Here is a 21315-nt window from a genome sequence, read left to right on the forward strand (position 1 = left end):
AAGGCATGAAGGTACATCACATGTTCATAGGGATAGGGAGACAATTCAAAAAAAGGGATGTTCATTAATAATTAGCCAAGTTTGCACCGACCTAGATACATGACAAAAAATAGGAATAGAGAGCAATGAGGGTGACCCAGCTAGGTGTATACCGTCATCTTTTGGGTACCCTTATACCTTCATCATATGGGTACCCATTCCCTACCCATTATACATTTAAAAACACATTTGTAGCCATTTTTAAATCCCATAAGCCACACCTTTTTAGGATAATCTTCCCACAAAGAGCAAGTGGAACAAAGAAAATATAATGAAAAATGCCCACAACCAAAAAAATTCCCTTCATGCCTCCTCCTCCTCCTCTTCATCATCCATTCCCTCTCGACGTGTAATTCCCACAAAGAATGCTAAGTGTTTATTAAGATACTCCCTCTTTCAACTAAGGATTGCGGTCAAGCATGAGTTATCCACCATTTATAGTGGAACACACACACACACACACACACACACACACACGAAGGATTTCACATAAATAAACTTAACATGCAGTTAAAGGCCACACAAAACTGATGCAAGAACATTTTTTCTTGAATGATAATAAAGTATGCATTAACTTTTAGCACATTGGTAGCATTTGTCAAAGAGGCCAAATGTGTTTATTTGTTTAACAAAGTTGGTCAAACTTGCCCATCCTCCAAATCCAAATCCAACAACTAAAACCCAACATGCTACTAAAGCATTTATGATAAACATATTTCTCCAACTACCAAAGAGCTTTGTAGGTTGCAATTTTGAATCCTGAAAATATATATAGCCAAACATCCATTAGATTTTTAGCCATGATATATTTTCTTAAGCTTAAAATGAATCTCTCTCTTTAGACTAGAAATGTCTCTTATTAGATAAACTTCAAGATGTACAAAAACTAGAGTTATTATCTATAACAAGGAACATAAACATATAGTAAGATAAAAATCCATTAGATTTTTAGCCATGATAAATTGTCTTAACCTTAAATGAATCTCTCTCTTTAAACTTGAAATGTCTCTTATTAGATATATTAGAATTGAAGCATGGCCATGGTTAGCGCTCAAGAGCAGTATAGCAGCAAAACACGTATAGGGGTCAAGAACCATCATATGTGTAGGACGAAACCGCCAACAATCCCCTTGTAACGCGCGGAAGCTCTGGGAGTCTTCTTTCAGCCCTAAACACTCCAAGAAACCATCTGATGAAAAATGCAGATATATATATATATATATATATATATATATATATATATATATATATATATATATATATATATATAGAGAGAGAGAGAGAGAGAGAGAGAGAGAGAGATGCTAGAAATTCAGTATATTTATATAGTACAAAAAGGGTACTTTGCTACAGCCCTAGGCTGCCTTCATAAAAAGGTGATGACACCCAAAATTCTGTCCCCCTATGGGACTCCTACTGACCCAAACCCCTAGAGGGTTGAATGGTCTTAACAATGAGCACATGGTCCCTTTTATAGGGCCTCTTAAATGCTTGGCCAACTGGCCGACTGCTAGTCGGCCAGTACACATTCTCTAAAACCACTTCAGCGCTACCTGACCTATTGCTTTTCCTTTTTGCATTTTGATGTGCCGGCTCCTGCCAGGCCTTGCTCTGAATCCACCTTTGTCCTCTTGTGCTCCTATCTGGTTCATAGTCTTTATCTGGCATTGATCATGCACCTGAGAAGGTACATGGCATTGATCATGCACATGACATCCCCCTCTGCTAAACTTGATGAAACGGGATTCCAACCTGCTCTTGGATGACTGTCATCATCCCAATCCTTTCCCGAAGTCCCTCTGTCATCCATCCATCCTTGGCAACCCTTTTCTCTGAAAGCTCGGCCCGATCTCCAAACCACTCTGTCTCATATGAAGATCTATGCATCTGTTCCATCTAGTCTACAATCCATTCCTGCCCTGCCTATGAACACTGTCTTGGTCTTCATTCCTGAGAAATGAATCTGGCACTCTCACATAACCCCTTGGAGGGTAATCCTCCCTTGGGACCATTGCCCGAGAACTTATCTGGCTCACAGGACTGCCATCCCCTCTAGCTCTGTGGAACACCACCAACAAACCTCCTGGGAGCTCTTCTTGATTCTGTGTTCCTTGCCTTGGGCTTCGTATCCGTGTACTTTCCTGTACCTTGGACCGGTACACCATCATATGGGATTGAATCAGTGTCTGTAGCTTTGCTGAGCCTAATGCTCTGATACCAATGTAACGTGTGGAAGCTCTGGGAGTCTTCTTTCAGCCCTAAACACTCTTGGAAACCATCTGAATGCAAAAATGCAGATATAGAGAGAGAGTAGAGAGAGAGAGAGACATGCTAGAAATTTAGTATATTTATATAGTACAAAAAGAGTACTTTGCTACAGCCCTAGGCTACCTTTATAAAAAGGTGATAACACCCAAAATTATGTCCCCCTATGGGACTCCTACTGACCCAAACCCCTATAGGGTTTAATGGTCTTAACAATGAGCACATGATCCCTTTTATAGGGCCTCTTAAATGCTTGGCCAACTGGCCGACTGCTAGTCGGCCAGTACACATTCTCTAAAACCACTTCAGCATTGCCCGACCTATTGCCTCTTACTTTTTGCATTTTGATGCGCCGGCTCCTACCTTCCTCTGGTTCAGCCAACCAGTGCTGGTTCAGCCGACCCCTTGTCTTGGCTCCTAACGCATGGTCATGAAGCTCCTCTAGGCCTTGCTCTGAATCCACCTTTGTCCTCTTGTGCTCCCATCTGGTTCATAGTCTTTATCTAGCTGCCTCCTCTGAATCAGCACCTGAGAAGGTACATGGCATTGATCATGCACATGACATCCCCCTCTGCTAAACTTGATGAGACGGGATTCCAACCTGCTCTTGGACTGTCATCATCCCAATCCTTTCCTGAAGTCCCTCTGTCATCCATCCATGTCCCTGGCAACCCTTTTCTCTGAAAGCCTGGCCTGATCTCCAAACCACTCTGTCTCATACGAAGATCTATGCATTTGTTCCATCTAGTCCACAATCCATTCCTGCCCTGACTCTGAACACTGTCTTGGTCTTCATTCCTGAGAAATGAGTCTGGCACTCTCACATCACCCCTTGGAGGGTAATCCTCCCTTGGGACCGTTGCCCGAGAACCTATCTGGCTCACAGGACTGCCATCCCCTCTGGCTCTGTGGAACACCACCAACAAACCTCCTAGGAGCTCTTCCTGATTCTGTGTTCCTTGCCTTGGGCTTCGTATCTGTGTACTTTCATGTACCTTGGACCAGTACACCATCATAAGGGACTGAATCGGTGTTTAGCTTTGCTGAGCTTGATGCTCCGATACCAGTGTAATGCGCGGAAGCTCTGGGAGTCTTCTTTCAACCCTAAACACTCTTGGAAACCATCTGATGCAAAACGTAGATATAGAGAGAGAGTAGAGAGAGAGAGCGAGAGAGAGAGAGAGAGAGAGAGAGAGAGAGAGAGAGAGAGAGAGAGAGAGAGAGAGAGAGAGAGAGAGAGAGAGATGCTAGAAATTCAGTATATTTATATAGTACAAAAAGGGTTCTTTGCTACAACCCTAGGCTGCCTTCACAAAAAGGGTACTTTGCTACAGCCCTAGGCTACCTTCATAAAAAGGTGATAACACCCAAAATTCTATCCCCCTATGGGACTCCTACTAACCCAAACCCCTAGAGGGTTGAATGGTCTTAACAATGAGCACATGGTCCCTTTTATAGGGCCTCTTAAATGCTTGGCCAACTGGTCGGCCAGTACACATTCTCTAAAACCACTTCAACGCTGCCCGACTTGTTGCTTTTCCTTTTTGCATTTTGATGCACCGGCTCCTGCATTCCTCTGGTTCACCCGACCAGTGCTGGTTCAGCTGACCCCTCGTCTTGGCTCCTAACGCATGGTCATGAAGCTCCTCCAGGCCTTGCTCTGAATCCACCTTTGTCCGCTTGTGCTCCTATCTGGTTTATAGTCTTTATCTGGCTGCCTCCTCTGAATCAGCACCTGAGAAGGTACATGGCATTGATCATGCACATGACATCCCCCTCTACTAAACTTGATGACGGGATTCCAACCTGCTCTTGGATGACTGTCATCATCCCAATCCTTTCCCGAAGTCCCTCTGTCATCCATCCATCCCTGGCAACCCTTTTCTCTGAAAGCCCGGCCCGATCTCCAAACCACTCTGTCTCATACGAAGATCTATGCATCTGTTCCATCTAGTCCACAATCCATTCCTGCCCTGACTTTGAACACTGTCTTGGTCTTCATTCCTGAGAAATGAGTCTGGCACTTACATCACCCCTTGGAGTGTAATCCTCCCTTGGAGTGTAATCACCCCTTGGAGTGTCATCCTCCCTTGGGACCGTTGCCCGAGAACCTATCTGGCTCACAGGACTGCCATCCCCTCTGGCTCTGTGGAACACCACCAACAAACCTCCTGGGAGCTCTTCTTGATTCTATGTTCCTTGCCTTGGGCTTCGTATCCATGTACTTTCCTGTACCTTGGACCGGTACACCATCATATGGGACTAAATCAGTGTGTGTAGCTTTGCTGAGCCTGATGCTCTGATACCAATGTAACGCGCGGAAGCTCTGGGAGTCTTCTTTCAGCCCTAAACACTCTTGGAAACCATCTGAATGCAAAAACGCAGATATAGAGAGAGAGTAGAGAGAGAGAGAGAGATGCTCGGAATTCAGTATATTTATATAGTACAAAAAGGGTACTTTGCTACAGCCCTAGGCTGCCTTTATAAAAAGGTGATAACACCCAAAATTATGTCCCCCTATGGGACTCCTACTGACCCAAACCCCTATAGGGTTTAATGGTCTTAACAATGAGCACATGATCCCTTTTATAGGGCCTCTTAAATGCTTGGCCAACTGGCCGACTGCTAGTCAGCCAGTACACATTCTCTAAAACCACTTCAGCGCTGCCCGACCTATTGCCTCTTACTTTTTGCATTTTGATGCGCCGGCTCCTACCTTCCTCTGGTTCAGCTAACCAGTGCTGGTTCAGCCGACCCCTTGTCTTGGCTCCTAATGCATGGTCATGAAGCTCCTCTAGGCCTTGCTCTGAATCCACCTTTGTCCTCTTGTGCTCCCATCTGGTTCATAGTCTTTATCTGGCTGCCTCCTCTGAATTAGCACCTGAGAAGGTACATGGCATTGATCATGCACATGACATCCCCCTCTGCTAAACTAGATCCTAAACTTGATGAGACGGGATTCCAACATGCTCTTGGACTGTCATCATCCCAATCCTTTCCCGAAGTCCCTCTGTCATCCATCCATGTCCCTGGCAACCCTTTTCTCTGAAAGCCTAGCCTGATCTCCAAACCACTCTGTCTCATACGAAGATCTATGCATCTGTTCCATCTAGTCCACAATCCATTCCTGCCCTGACTCTAAACACTGTCTTGGTCTTCATTCCTGAGAAATGAGTCTGGCACTCTCACATCACCCCTTGGAGGGTAATCCTCCCTTGGGACCGTTGCCCGAGAACCTATCTGGCTCACAGGACTGCCATCCCCTCTGGCTCTGTGGAACACCACCAACAAACCTCCTGGGAGCTCTTCCCGATTCTGTGTTCCTTGCCTTGGGCTTCGTATCCGTGTACTTTCCTGTACCTTGGACCGGTACACCATCTTATGGGACTGAATCGGTGTTTAGCTTTGCTGAGCTTGATGCTCCGATACCAATGTAATGCGCGGAGGCTCTAGGAGTCTTCTTTCAGCCCTAAACACTCCTGGAAACCATCTGATGCAAAACGTAGATATAGAGAGAGAGTAGAGAGAGAGAGAGATGCTAGAAATTCAGTATATTTATATAGTACAAAAAGGGTACTTTGCTACAGCCCTAGGCTGCCTTCACAAAAAGGGTACTTTGCTACACCCTAGGCTACCTTCATAAAAAGGTGATAACGCCCGAAATTCTATCCCCCTATGGGACTCCTACTAACCCAAACCCCTAGAGGGTTGAATGGTCTTAACAATGAGCACATGGTCCCTTTTATAGGGCCTCTTAAATGCTTGGCCAACTGGTCGGCCAGTACACATTCTCTAAAACCACTTCAACGCTGCCCGACTTGTTGCTTTTCCTTTTTGCATTTCGATGCACCGGCTCCTACCTTCCTCTGGTTCAGCCGACCAGTGCTGGTTCAGCTGACCCCTTGTCCTGGCTCCTAACGCATGGTCATGAAGCTCCTCCAGGCCTTGCTCTGAATCCACCTTTGTCCGCTTGTGCTCCTATCTGGTTCATAGTCTTTATCTGGCTGCCTCCTCTGAATCAGCACCTGAGAAGGTACATGGCATTGATCATGCACATGACATCCCCCTCTGCTAAACTTGATGACGGGATTCCAACCTGCTCTTGGATGACTGTCATCATCCCAATCCTTTCCCGAAGTCCCTCTGTCATCCATCCATCCCTGGCAACCCTTTTCTCTGAAAGCCCGGCCCGATCTCCAAACCACTCTGTCTCATACGAAGATCTATGCATCTGTTCCATCTAGTCCACAATCCATTCCTGCCTTGACTCTGAACACTGTCTTGGTCTTCATTCCTGAGAAATGAGTCTGGCACTCACATCACCCCTTGGAGTGTAATCCTCCCTTGGAGTGTAATCACCCCCTGGAGTGTAATCCTCCCTTGGGACCATTGCCCGAGAACCTATCTGGCTCACAGGACTGCCATCCCCTCTGGCTCACAGGACTGCCATCCCCTCTAGCTCTGTGGAACACCACCAACAAACCTCCTGGGAGCTCTTCTTGATTCTGTGTTCCTTGCCTTGGGCTTCGTATCCGTGTACTTTCCTGTACCTTGGACCGGTACACCATCATATGGGACTGAATCAGTGTGTGTAGCTTTGCTGAGCCTGATGCTCTGATACCAATGTAACGCGCGGAAGCTCTGGGAGTCTTCTTTCAGCCCTAAACACTCCTGGAAACCATCTAAATGCAAAATGCAGATATAGAGAGAGAGTAGAGAGAGAGAGAGAGATGCTGGAAATTCAGTATATTTATATAGTACAAAAAGGATACTTTGCTACAGCCCTAGGCTGCCTTTATAAAAAGGTGATAACACCCAAAATTATGTCCCCCTATGGGACTCCTACTGACCCAAACCCCTATAGGGTTTAATGGTCTTAACAATGAGCACATGGTCCCTTTTATAGGGCCTCTTAAATGCTTGGCCAACTGGCCGACTGCTAGTCGGCCAGTACACATTCTCTAAAACCACTTCAACGCTGCCCGACCTATTGCCTCTCACTTTTTGCATTTTGATGCGCCAGCTCCTACCTTCCTCTGGTTCAGCCAACCAATGCTGGTTCAGCCGACCCCTTGTCTTGGCTCCTAACGCATGGTCATGAAGCTCCTCTAGGCCTTGCTCTGAATCCACCTTTGTCCTCTTGTGCTCCCATCTGGTTCATAGTCTTTATCTGGTTGCCTCCTCTGAATCAGCACCTGAGAAGGTACATGGCATTGATCATGCACATGACATCCCCCTCTGCTAAACTTGATGCTAAACTTGATGAGACGGGATTCCAACCTGCTCTTGGACTGTCATCATCCCAATCCTTTCCCGAAGTCCCTCTGTCATCCATCCATGTCCCTGGCAACCCTTTTCTCTGAAAGCCTGGCCTAATCTCCAAACCACTCTGTCTCATACGAAGATCTATGCATCTGTGTTCCATCTAGTCCACAATCCATTTCTGCCCTGACTCTGAACACTGTCTTGGTCTTCATTCCTGAGAAATGAGTCTGGCACTCTCACATCACCCCTTGGAGGGTAATCCTCCCTTGGGACCGTTGCCTGAGAACCTATCTGGCTCACAGGACTGCCATCCCCTCTGGCTCTGTGGAACACCACCAACAAACCTCCTGGGAGCTCTTCCCGATTCTGTGTTCCTTGCCTTGGGCTTCGTATCCGTGTACTTTTCTGTACCTTGGACCGGTACAGCATCATATGGGACTGAATCGGTGTTTAGCTTTGTTGAGCTTGATGCTCCGATACCAGTGTAATGCGCGGAAGCTCTGGGAGTCTTCTTTCAGCCCTAAACACTCCTGGAAACCATCTGATGCAAAACGTAGATATAGAGAGAGAGTAGAGAGAGAGAGAGAGAGAGAGAGAGAGATGCTAGAAATTCAGTATATTTATATAGTACAAAAGGGTACTTTGCTACAGCCCTAGGCTACCTTCACAAAAAGGGTACTTTGCTACACCCTAGGCTACCTTCATAAAAAGGTGATAACACCCAAAATTCTATCCCCCTATGGGACTCCTACTAACCCAAACCCCTAGAGGGTTGAATGGTCTTAACAATGAGCACATGGTCCCTTTTATAGGGCCTCTTAAATGCTTGGCCAACTGGTCGGCCAGTACACATTCTCTAAAACCACTTCAGCGCTGCCCGACTTGTTGCTTTTCCTTTTTGCATTTTGATGCACCGGCTCTTGCCTTCCTTTGGTTCAGTCGACCAGTGCTGGTTCAGCTGACCCCTCGTCTTGGCTCCTAACGCATGGTCATGAAGCTCCTCCAGGCCTTGCTCTGAATCCACCTTTGTCCGCTTGTGCTCCTATCTGGTTCATAGTCTTTATCTGGCTGCCTCCTCTGAATCAACACCTGAGAAGGTACATGGCATTGATCATGCACATGACATCCCCCTCTGCTAAACTTGGGACGGGATTCCAATCTGCTCTTGGATGACTGTCATCATCCCAATCCTTTCCCAAAGTCCCTCTTTCATCCATCCATCCCTGGCAACCCTTTTCTCTGAAAGCCCAGCCCGATCTCCAAACCACTCTGTCTCATACGAAGATCTATGCATCTGTTCCATCTAATCCACAATCCATTCCTGCCCTGACTCTGAACACTGTCTTGGTCTTCATTCCTGAGAAATGAGTCTGGCACTCACATCACCCCTTGGAGTGTAATCCTCCCTTGGAGTGTAATCCTCCCTTGGGACCGTTGCCCGAGAACCTATCTGGCTCACAGGATTGCCATCCCCTCTAGCTCTGTGGAACACCACCAACAAACCTCCTGGGAGCTCTCCTTGATTCTGTGTTCCTTGCCTTGGGCTTCGTATCCGTGTACTTTCCTGTACCTTGGACCGGTACACCATCATATGGGACTGAATCAGTGTGTGTAGCTTTGCTGAGCCTGATGCTCTGATACCAATGTAACGCGCGGAAGCTCTGGGAGTCTTCTTTCAGCCCTAAATACTCTTGGAAACCATCTGAATGCAAAACGCAGATATAGAGAGAGAGTAGAGAGAGAGAGAGATGCTGGGAACTCAGTATATTTATATAGTACAAAAAGGGTACTTTGCTATAGCCCTAGGCAGCCTACATGGTCCCTTTTATAGGGCCTCTTAAATGCTTGGCCAACTGGTACACATTCTCTAAAACCACTTCAGCGCTGCCCGACCTGTTACTTTTCCTTTTTACATTTTGATGCGCCGGCTCCTGCCTTCCTCTGGTTCAACCGACCCCTTGTCCTGGCTCCTAACACATGGTCATGAAGCTCCTCCAGGCCTTGCTCTGAATCCACCTTTGTCCTCTTGTGCTCCTATCTGGTTCATAGTCTTTATCTGGTTGCCTCCTCTAAATCAGCACCTGAGAAGGTACATGGCATTAATCATGCACATGACACCCCTTACGTCCAATATGGTTGAAGCCCTTTTTCTCGCTTATGACATAGGCATACCATCTGTTCGATTGCTAATTGTGATGACAATTATGATGGATGTGCTAGATTAGTTAGGCTTACATTGCTACTTATGATGTCAGATGTCGACATGGCCCCTTTTTCTTTTCGACTCGTATTAACTGTAGGCAAGCAGAGTGGCAACATAGTAGGGGTGAGGGAGTAGCAACCACTCGCTCTGATACCATATTATAATTAAAGCATGGTCACAGTCATCACAACGCTCAAGAGCAACAGAGCAGAAATATGCATGTAAGCAGCCTTAGACATGGTTGGGACCCCCTTCCCTCATCGAACCCATGCACACCACCAAAAGGTGGAGGTTTAGGAAGGGCCATGGGCTTATGGCCCTTATATATCATGGTCAAGAACCATCATATGCACATGTGGGATTATTAAAGAGAATGTGGGGGAGAGAGAGCTTGAGTTCCTTGTTGCAAGAAAACACACACACACACAAGAGAGAGTGCAAGACACAAGAGAGAGATGGATGGCTAGATTTTCTTCTATCTTCTTCTCTTCTCTACAACCATATAACTAAAAGATAAGAGTACATACATAAAGGGAAAGTACTCTCCTACAACAAGATACAAAGTCGTTGGTCTATAGTGTGAACCCGACTATATGAGCTGGCGTTATAACTATGCCATAACTCTAGTACAAAGTCGTTGGTCTATAGTGTGAACCCGACTATATGAGCTGGCGTTATAACTATGCCATAACTCTAGTACTCAAAAGTGGCTCACATAGCTTGTTATCCACTGGCGGCATATTGACCATAATCTCACTAGCTATGCCAGTGGCATAAGTGCGGAAGCTGACACCCAGGCGGGTCATCAATGTCAGCCGGCACTAGTTGAGCTTGATATCTCAACACTCCCCCTCGAGCTCAACTCCACACACTACACTCCAAGTAAGCTCCTAAACCTATGGAACTTTTCTATGCCTAATGCCTTCGTGAAGATGTCAACCACTTGATCCTCTATGTGCTGACATATACCAGATCTACATCACCTGCTGCTGCTAGAACCTTCTCTCTCACAAAGTGATAGTGCACCTCAATTTGCTTTGTTCTAGCATGGTATATTGGGTTACTGGCCAGTTGTATGCTACTCATGATATCACAATAAATTACAATCGCCCTATCCCCACAGGCTCACCCATATCAACAAGTAGCTTCTGAAACCAACCTACCTCACAAGCTACTACCATAGTAGCACCCTTGTACTCTACCTCTGTACTCGATAAGGAAACTACTTCTTACTGCTCCAACTCATAGCAGCACTTCCAAATGAGAATATAAAACCACTGGTAGATCTCCTGTCTATACAACACTATTAGCCCAATCAGCATCTGTGTATCCATGTAGCTGTATCTGTATACGAACTTTATATAGAAAAGTCCATAATCAACTGTGGACTTTATGTACCTGTGAGAATCCGTCTAGTCGCATCCAAGTGTGGCTTCCTAGGGGTCTACATAAACTGACTCACAAGTCCAACAGCACAGCTCAAGTTTGGCCTAGTAATGGTCATGTAGATCAAGCCACCCACTATGCGCCTGTATGTAGTGGGGTCCTCCAAAAGCTCACCTGTATCGGCAAGAAGCTTTGTGTTCTGCTCTAGTGGCACACTGAAATAGGCTTACAACCTGTCATACCATACTTGGACAACATGTTCAAGCCATATTGCCTCTGCAACAATAATAAAATGCCATGAGGTGATCTCACCACCTCTATGACCAAGAAATATCGCAGCTCACCCAAATCCTTCATCTTATACTTTTGCTTCAAAAGCCTCCTGACATCATGTATGTCAACATCACTATTAATAATCAAGTCATCCACATAGATGACTAATAGTGTGATCCTTCTATCTGTCTTTTTCACATAAAGTGAAAAATCTATATTGGATATCTAAAATCCAATGGTAACAAGATACTACACAATCTTGTTTGACCATGCTCTGGGTGCTTGCTTTAAGCCATACAAGGCTTCGTGTAACTTGCACACAAAATCTAGGTGTGCATCACTCTTATAACCTGGTGGTTGCATCATGTAAACTTCTTCTTACAAATCACCATGCAAGAAGGCATTCTTTACATCCATTTGATGTAAAGGACTGCAGCGATAGTAATTACAACTCTCACTGTTGCCATTCTCGCAACCGGGTTGAATGTCTCTTCATAGTCGATGCCATAAGTCTACGCATAGCCTTTGGCCACCAATCTTGCCTTATACCTACTCAATGAACCATCAGTGTTATGCTTGACTTTATACACCCACTTACATCCAATTGCCTTCTTTTCCTTAGGCATTATAGCAATCCTTTGCCATGTGCCCTAATTTGCCAGAATAATAGCACTCTATGCTATTCCCATTCTGATTTCTTTGCCAACCATGTCGACCTCTTTGGCTTCCCCTGCCTCTAGATTGGCCTCTTCCACCTATGTATGATTGTTGTTGTTGCGAATCATTAGACTGTTTTGTTGTCCAGAATTCTAATTTCCTTATCGATAACCACCTTGGCCTCGACCATGACCTCTTACCTATGTCTCTACCTGAAGTAAGAGTAAAAGGTTTGTTCTTGCTTTTTGTGAAGAAGAGTCCTCACCTAGTGACTTGAATTTTTTCCCTGACTGCAATGGAGGTCTTGAATGGCTTGTACTTGTTGCCAAGCTCATTCAAATAGACACTTACCAAATCATCATCTTCCACCCCGATACATTGATGGACCCAAGGGATTCAACAATGCCCTTAATCTTTAAAGCATATTCATTGATAAACATGCTTTTCTTTTCCACAATATGTAGCTCTTGCTTTAGCTACAATTTCCTTGCCTTTGTGTTGGTATGGAACATCTGCACTAGATTCTGCTACGCAACTGCTGGAGTGTGGCATCATGTATGTGTCCTATCCTCATGTCTATGACACTAATTGAAAGCCAATACATGAATTTCCTTGCACCTTGATTCCAATCCTTGAATGTCTTTATATCTGTTGGAGTGGCATTCTCTTTAGACATCTCAAGAGGCATCTCATTGTCTCCTTTCAGATAGTCTCCTCATTGTCTCCTTTCAAATAGTCCCAAAATCCTTTACCCATCAAGAAATTGGTCATTCTGAACTTCCAAGCATGGAAGTTATTATTGTCCAACTTCTCGCTGACAATCTGATTGATTTCGTGTCGTCAGACATGTTCTCTTGTAAAACAACAATCCAAAACTACAACATACAATTTTTGTATGTAACTTGTAACACAGTAGTATCTTCTCTGACTACTGTAGTGGTACTTCAACACAACCTGTAGGTCATCGGATCTGACCAAAGTACATGTACATACACCCAATTTCAATAATACATGTGTAAACACTGTCAAAATGCACTGCTGCACTACAACAACCAGATTTTGATCAGGGATAGTTCTCAACTAGAACTTCCCGAAACTGTAAAAAATAACTTGTAGTGATAGAACGGAGACCGAGATGTACCCGAAACACGATTTTGGCTGCAAAATCAGAGTACAAAGTACTATGTACCACACAGGCACCTCCAAGCCTACGAAGACAACTCCTCAATCGGAGATGTGTAGCTCTCGGAGCTATCGAGGAGTGTTGTACCTAAACCAATAAGGGAAGGAGACGATGATGCTCTTACCCATGTACCGCTTCTTTGCTTACTTGTTCTTGCCTCTTGCTTGCCTCCTTAGCTCTCATACGAACCGGAGCTCTGATACCATAAAGAGAATATGGGGGAACGAGAGAGAGAGAGAGAGAGCTTGAGTTCCTTGCAAGTAAACACAGACACACAAGAGAGTGCAAGACATAAGAGAGAGATGGATGGCTGAATTTTCTTCTATCTTCTTCTCTTCTCTACAACCATATAACTAAAAGATAAGAGAGTATATATAGAGAGAAAGTACTTTCCTACAACAACATATAAAGTGGTCGGTGTGAACCCGACTATATGAGATGGCACTATAACTATGCCATAACTCTAGTACTCCAAAGTGGCTTTCACACAGCCTGTCATCCACTGGCGGCATATCAACCATAATCTCACCAACCATGCAAGTGGCATAAGTGCGGAAGTTGTCACCCACGCAGGTCATTAATGTCTACCGTAGCACTAGTTAAGCTCGATATCTCAATAATTATTGCTAGCATGTGGCAGCCACGTGGAAGGAGAACAGAACTGCCGATAAGATGAACTTCAAGATGTATAAAAACTAGAGTTATTACCTATAACAAGGAACACAGATGTGCAATGTGCACATATATAGCTTAGGAAATTGTGTTGTTTAAAACCTTGTATATTATACTAATTCAAATACTTCCCAAGAGATCTGTTCATTTGTAGATCTTCGCCAAGCCTACAGTTCGCATGTTCACTAGTTTTCCAACCTTGTAGGCACCTCTCACAGACTTGCTCAAGGGGGTGAAAACCCGTCGACAAAAAGTCACAATTACATGCAAGGTGCTTGATACATTCCGTGCACTTTAGAAAGTGGCCTCAGAAGCACCTATTCTGAAGTTAGCATCTTGGGATGAACCTTTTGAGGTCATTACCGATGCCAGTAATATAGCTAACTGTTCTTTAGTAGGATAATAGACCCCTGGCCTACTACAGTCGAAAGTTAGATGTTGCCTGAAAGGAATTATTCAGTTTATGACAGAGAGCTTTTAGGTGTGATCACCACAGTGCACAAATATTGGAAGCCTTTTCTTTATGGATAGGTTTTCACAGTCAAAACAGACAACCAAGTACTTAAGTGGCTTAAGACGATGCCAACTGCCCACTGTTCCTTGGCTAAAACCATATGTTGAATCAGAAGTTTTTGATGTTTCAGATGAACAACAGCCAAATGTGGTTAACGAAGGCAGAAGTTATTGAGCATGAGTAGATCCTTCTTCATTGTTGGAAGCATGGTTCCGATTGAAGACTCCGTTAGCTCCACATGATGTTTCGAGATCGAGGTACCCAACCACGAAGTTTTTTGGCTAGATGAGGAGTACTTTCAAGAGTACCCCCAATTGTTGGGGCAGACTACTTGGAAGCCATGTACCTGCCGCCAAGCTAAGCAGAAGGGAATGTCACATGCACTCTGCACTGTAGCGCATGGTGACAAGATGGCTCATCATTAGTGCATCATTGTACAGTAGTAGGACCCTTTAGGAGATGATTTTGTTGTATGTCGTAGCCCCATTGTAAGCCCTAGTCCGGGATATGTCAGGCACGAGCTATGTAGGTCTTCTGTCAGCCTTAGAGCATTGTCAGTCAATCAGTCAATCAGTCAAGTCCCTTAACCCACTTGAAGAGAATCATTCATGCATGTAGAAGTTAGTAGAAGCCTTAGGGTTTGCATTAGAAAACATTCATGGCATTGCATAAGCATATAATCCATTGTGTAGGCCTTAGAATATTTTATCCAATATTATTATCCATTTATCCAAAAGTAATATCCAATCGGCCAACTTATCATCATTATCACCATTATTCAGAATATATCATATTATAATAAGTTGTGTAGCATATTTATCTTAGCCGATTGGCTTTGTAGCTAGCCGACCAACCCATATGCACTCATATAAATAGCAAGCGATTGCTTTATCTCAGTATTCATCATCGTTTTCAAGCATACCGGTCTTCAGCCACCATTAGAGAAACGCATCAGCATCAGCCTTGTGAAAGAAGCGCTTCAGTCCTACAATGTTTCTCAGCTTCACATCAAAAATTAGCATTCATTCATTATTGTTATTCTCCATCCTCTCAGGTGAAGGAAAACACCGCATATTCAGTCATCAATTTGCATATTCGCGGCCATAGAAACAATCCTAATTCAACCATCTCTCTGAATCTCAGTCTTGCAACCTTCCTACTACAACCCCTTGGCATCAAGATTAGACATCGTTGGTGCTTCTACAACAGTGTGCAGTCAGCTTGACTCTCTTGGTCTTCCGAAGGTCTTGTGTTTGGCTTATCTACAACCCCAAAGTCAGTCATATAGTCATTCTCTTCAAAGTAATAAAAGCAACTCCTAGCAATAGGAGGTGGCCCTTTAGTGGGTAATTTGGGACCCAATAAGGTGTACAAATCTCTATTTCTCTCTCTCTCATCTCTTAAAGTGTGAAGTGATAAAGTGGATTGCTAAAGACTCATGAAACTCAAGATATAGAGGGCAGTTTGAGACTTTGTGTGACAAGATTCTACATCTACACATAATTTTGCTACATGTTACACATCCCTATCTTGTATATGTTGTGTTTGAACAAAAGAAACCTACACTATACTTTGATAGGTCATGGGGTAGGAAACTACAAACTTTGCAAGACAATATCCACAAAACAAGAACTTTTTATCCTAAAATTATTTTTGCAAAATGATGATTATAATGGATTAAGTGCTTCCCATGCATGTGCTTTAGTTGATGGGAGATTTAATTATGTTGAAAACTCTAGTCATACACATTATGAATCTAGGGTTGCATATAAAATGAAAGCAAATGTATGGTAGCTAATCAAGAAGTTGCACGCCACCCATCTATAGAGTGCTTATTTTTGCAAAATAATGATTATAATGGATTAAGTGCTTCCCATGCATGTGCTTTAGTTGATGGGAGATTTAATTATGTTGAAAACTTTGGTCATACACATTATGAATCTAGGGTTGCATATAAAATGAAAGCAAATGTATGGTAGCTAATCAAGAAGTTGCACGCTACCCATCTATAGAGTGCTAGGTTTTCTTGTGATGGGCACTTTACGCTATGCAACTAGACCCAATTGACCACATCACCCAATTAGGGTAATAATAGACTAAACATGATAATATATATCTTGGTACACTTTTAGATCCATTTTGGATCATTTAGGCACCCATTTGGGTCCCACAACGCAAGGATAGTGCCAAGATCTCCCTCAACCCTTAGAGTAGTGAGATATGGGAATATTAACCTACACTTATATGTAGCCTTTTTGGTTGTGTGCAATTTAACCTATCCAATCCATCTTAAGCCATATGGCCACAACTGGCCACCATCCATGTCGACATCCAAGATGCTCAAATGTTACGTACCTAGTACTAATTCTCAAGATTAGTGGCCTAATTTGGTAGGGTTAGGGGAGCCCTAGGATTAGGGGAAAGTAGGCTAATACGAGTGGCTAGGGTTAGGGGAGCCCTAGGATTAGGAAAAAGTAATAAATCCATGTGTATTGGCTATATATAATAGTTTGGTTATTAATAGCAATGGGCACTAGTCCATACTATGCATGATGGAGTTGATGGTTTATTGTCTTGTGGATGACTACCATGAGGTAATAAATTGCACTTTCTTATAAGGTGAATTTGGGTATGTTCCTAGATTCATCTAGGTATATATATATATATATATATATATATATATATATATATATATATATATATATATATATATATATAGGTCAAAGTTCGACCAAGACTCTGGCTACACGTGTGGTAGAGCATAGATTGGCATGCCGAAGGACTGGCATGGATAAGTGGGAGTCAAACCTTAGTCCCTAGCTCGGGGTTGGTTCGAAGCATAGGACTTATGATTGGGAGGTGAGTTAGCCGACACCCCTTTTAGGAGGTTTGTACGAATCACTCGTGGTTTGTGTTTAGGAGATCCATGGGGTTGTAACACTTGGTATCAGAGCCAAGTGAGATAGTTGTAGGAACGATGGCTGCTATTTAAGTCAGTTCCTATGGCAAATTATGAGTGGAAAGAGTAGGCATGGTGAACTAGATTATGGAATCCATTTGAGTTTCCCCTACTGATGTGACCAGTTTTTCATGTAGTTTGAGTTTCCCCTACCGACCAATCTTTCATATCAGTAGATTGAAAGAAATACTTGGAGCTCAAGATAGCATTGTGACACCTCGAGAGTTTGTTGAGGTTAAGGACTTGTTTTATGTTCCAAGACTTGACTTGGGAGACAATTGGTAGTGTACAACATAGGTTTCTTGATTTCTTTCTTAGGCAGATTTTGTTTCCAATAGTGGAAACATTTGAGGAGGGGAAACATGTTATGTACCTAGTACTAATCCTTGGGATTAATGCAAGCCTAATTCGATAAGCTTAGGGGAGCCCTAAGAGGAAGTAGGATAATATGGGTGGCTAAGGTTATTATTAATAAAACCATGTGTACTTGCTATTTATAATAGTTTGATTATGTATAGCAGTAGTGTGGGCACTATATAAGTGAAGCATAGGTTATTATTGTCTTAACCTCACTATTGCTCAGAGTTCACCAAGACTCAAGCTACACATCTTCCCCCCTACCCACTCGCGCAGCACACACACACCACGGAACTTTTTGATGTAAATACAATACCTATTGAACCCTTCAAACACACGCATGGATTGAGAAGCTAACCTTTCTTGCTTGTTGTGACCAGTAAGCTCTCACAAAGGTGACGCTAGGTATGATGTAGACGGAAAAGGAGATGAGCAAGGCCCCCATCACAGAGTTAATAGGCCCAAAGAAAGGGATGGCCAGGGCCACCAACCAGATGGCCAGCACCACGGGCACCCTCGCCAGTGCCTTCAACAGAAAGTACTTGGTGTAGTGGACGCCCGTTATCTTCTCCCACGCTAGGAAGAGCGGGTTGACGTTGAGCATGAACGCAACATACTGTGATGGGACCAAATTACTCTTCCTTGATTTGTATACGAAACATATATATATATTAACAGTATAGAAGAGTTTTAAGTTTGCAGAGCAGCGTACTTGGTGCATTATCATCGCAATAATGGAGACGTTCTTCATCGTGGAGGATGGGAGGACCGCAAAGGCGTTTGATTTTGTGAGCAATGTGTCCCCGTAGGCCCAATAAACTGCAATGGAGTCCGGGATGGTGAGCAGGTATGTGTACAGGACCGCACAGAAATAGGAGTATTTGTACTTCCTCGGTTGCCACATGGCTTCCATGATCTCCCTGCAGTAATTAGTACCACTCATCAAGGCTTTGATTCTAAATCAATCTTTATTAAAGGCCAAAAATTAATTAAGGAATTCCTATAACTCTCGCAAATAACTATAAATGGGATTATGGCATATGCATGCATGCATGCTATGTGCATGTTGAGTAAGGGAGGCACTTACACGCACAATCCGTGGCTGCCAAAAGCAAACAAGACGTTTGTGGCGCCTGAGAAGAATTGTACCAAGCTCTTGGGACCTTGATGCGTGACACGTGGGATCTTGGGAAAAATAAAATGGAAAGGGTAAAAACAGGGTAAATGAATTTTGAGTGAACGAAATATATTCTGCAGTTATCCGTCTGACAAGAAGAGCAGAAGGCCTTTCATACCTGGCCGTCGCGGAGGGCAGCCGCCGTCATGTAGGCGGAGGTGAGCGTCGTTGTCAGGATGCCAAACATCGACACGATGCGAAAATTGTGGATAGACGGCAGCATCACAGTTGGCAGCGCCACTGCTCCAAACACGTACAGCCACTGCCTCTTGTTCCAGCTGGCGTTCATGTAGTACACGTCACTGACCGCCACGCGTGAACGCCACATAATATAACCAAACACGATATCATCAAAAATGCCAGATAATCATCATCATCTTGTCCCCCTCCCCCAATTTTTGGGTGTATTCCACGAACCTTTTGAAAAAACAGATTTAAAAATGTTGAAAAACTCTACCATTACGAGACTTTCCCGTGATTGTTTTTAGGGGATCGAAAATCTTCCGTCTATATGACTTGTTCCGTTGAATCTAGGATCCCCTAGTTTCGTGTGTGTGTGTGTGAGAGAGAAAGAGAAGAGAGAGAGAGCGACAGAGGGGGTGTTTTTTCCACCTAGAGCACGCAATTAATTGGAGTACGCATGCAAAGAATAATGCGGTCATGTTGAACACGAGGGTCATTCGGCCCAACACTTTGCCACCCATGATCCCGATTACTTCATGGTACTGCCCAAACCAAAAAAAAAAAAAGAAAGAAAGAAAAAAAAGAAACAACTTGATCACGAAAGTCGAAAAAACGAAACGTTAAATAAACAGAGGAACGCAAAGAAGAAGAAGAATTGGAGAAGGAGGAGGAGGAGGTAAGAACCTGGAGGATGTGTTTCTTATGGAGAAGCCCCTCGTGCCTGGTGCGATCAACGACTTCCATGTAGAGCCAGCTCAGCAAATAGACCGTCCAGCAACCGAAAGCACCGTAAAGCATTTGAAACGCAATGCCGAACCCATATCCCACTTGAGAGAACGTGTAGGGCAGCGTTAATATTACAGATCCCACCTGACCACACACACGCACACGCTTATTATCAAGCACACCTCCTTAATCAACTTCCTCTCATAATTAACACAGCTTTACACCTTACAAATCCCACCTAAGCAACTCAAATTTACCACTAATAATAATGGACTTTCACCAAGCCATTAGCAGCTCCCACCTAGCCCTAGTTTAACACCTCCAGCCATGGAATCTAACCTAGAAGATTTCACCCTAATACGCAAGGTTAACACGTTCAATTAGCACTAATCCGATCACATCAATTAAACATTAACTTTTAAAAAACTCCAATTATCACTAAACTAATGTACTTGCTGATGCTTCACCGACCACATTAATAGCTGTTTAACTATGCCAGCCAAAACTTCTGATCCGAAATTCGAATTGGTTGATTACAGTTGATCCGATTAAGGAGAATTAAAGAGAAGTAACCTGCGCTGCCACAGCGTTAAGCCAAGCATCGTAAACAGATCCCCCATGCCATAAACATGACTTCAATAGAGCTCTGCAACTCCGAACATTAAGATCATTTGCGTGTCCTTCTGCAGTTTCCTTCGAATTGTGGACTGCAACAACAGAGATGGGATCACTAGCATGGTTTCCCACGCTGCCTGTGTCTAGACCTCCAGCATCAGTAGCCATGGGGGATGGTGTACTGGCCTGCTCGCCGCCCATTTGCGCTTTGAGGAACAAGTATAAGGGTACTTCTTTCTACTTGAACGCTGCCGGTGTAACCAAGAAGAACATGAACACCAAACATTAATCCCTCAATAAAGGTAGCACCCTTGGAGAAAGAGAGAGAGAGAGAGACAGGGGCACTAAAAGGATGACCCACTTAAGCACTTGGCAAGTGCACGCTCACCAAAAGGATGAACCCTCCGGATGAAGTAAGTCCAAGAGTATGGGCCTCTTATAAAAATCTACCCCGCATTCCAATCATGCTAATTGGAATGCTATGGCTTACACATGTAAGAAGTCATCCCTATGGTCGATGTGTTCATGAGAATGAGAGAGAGAGAGAGAGAGAGAGCGCGTGTGTGTGATGGATTGATTCCATATCTTGTAGCATTCTCACAACCCAATTAGTTGTTCTTCATTTCCACCTAATGATATGTGTGGTTGAACCATGAATTCAACTTCTTGTCTACTTCTTGTTTGATTTCACTAGGATTTCACTTTCATAAAAGCTAGTATTGCTTCTTGCCAAAAGATTTCCCTTCTTCAATTGTATTCCACCGACAGATGGGGCGGACTTCTGTAGCTTCAAGCTAACTAAAGTTCATTTCGAATTTTCATCAAACCCCTTCAATACAAA

General features: G+C 43.8%; 1 protein-coding gene across 2 annotated transcripts; it reads right to left on the minus strand.

Moving 5' to 3' along the window:
• Nucleotides 1-573: 573 nt before the first annotated feature.
• On the minus strand, nucleotides 574-20808 carry LOC147605208 (auxin transporter-like protein 4). 2 transcript variants are annotated; one of them, XM_086794422.1, is made up of 8 exons: nucleotides 20433-20805; nucleotides 19818-20003; nucleotides 19563-19675; nucleotides 19069-19252; nucleotides 18861-18958; nucleotides 18486-18693; nucleotides 18132-18389; nucleotides 576-798 (listed from the first exon to the last, which is right to left on the minus strand). In XM_086794422.1, exons 1-8 carry the CDS (start codon nucleotides 20673-20675, stop codon nucleotides 610-612), a joined length of 1479 nt encoding a protein of 492 aa, XP_086650548.1. In that variant the 5' UTR covers nucleotides 20676-20805; the 3' UTR covers nucleotides 576-609. The 2 variants fall into 2 exon arrangements, with proteins under 2 accessions (XP_086650549.1, XP_086650548.1); XM_086794423.1 differs by lacking the exon at nucleotides 18132-18389 and having other exon boundaries at nucleotides 574-798; nucleotides 20433-20808.
• Nucleotides 20809-21315: the final 507 nt, after the last annotated feature.

Source organism: Cibotium barometz, chromosome 60, assembly GCF_041138505.1.
Source record: "Cibotium barometz isolate CiBa-2024 chromosome 60, ASM4113850v1, whole genome shotgun sequence".
In the NCBI taxonomy this organism is placed as follows: Eukaryota; Viridiplantae; Streptophyta; class Polypodiopsida; order Cyatheales; family Cibotiaceae; genus Cibotium; species Cibotium barometz.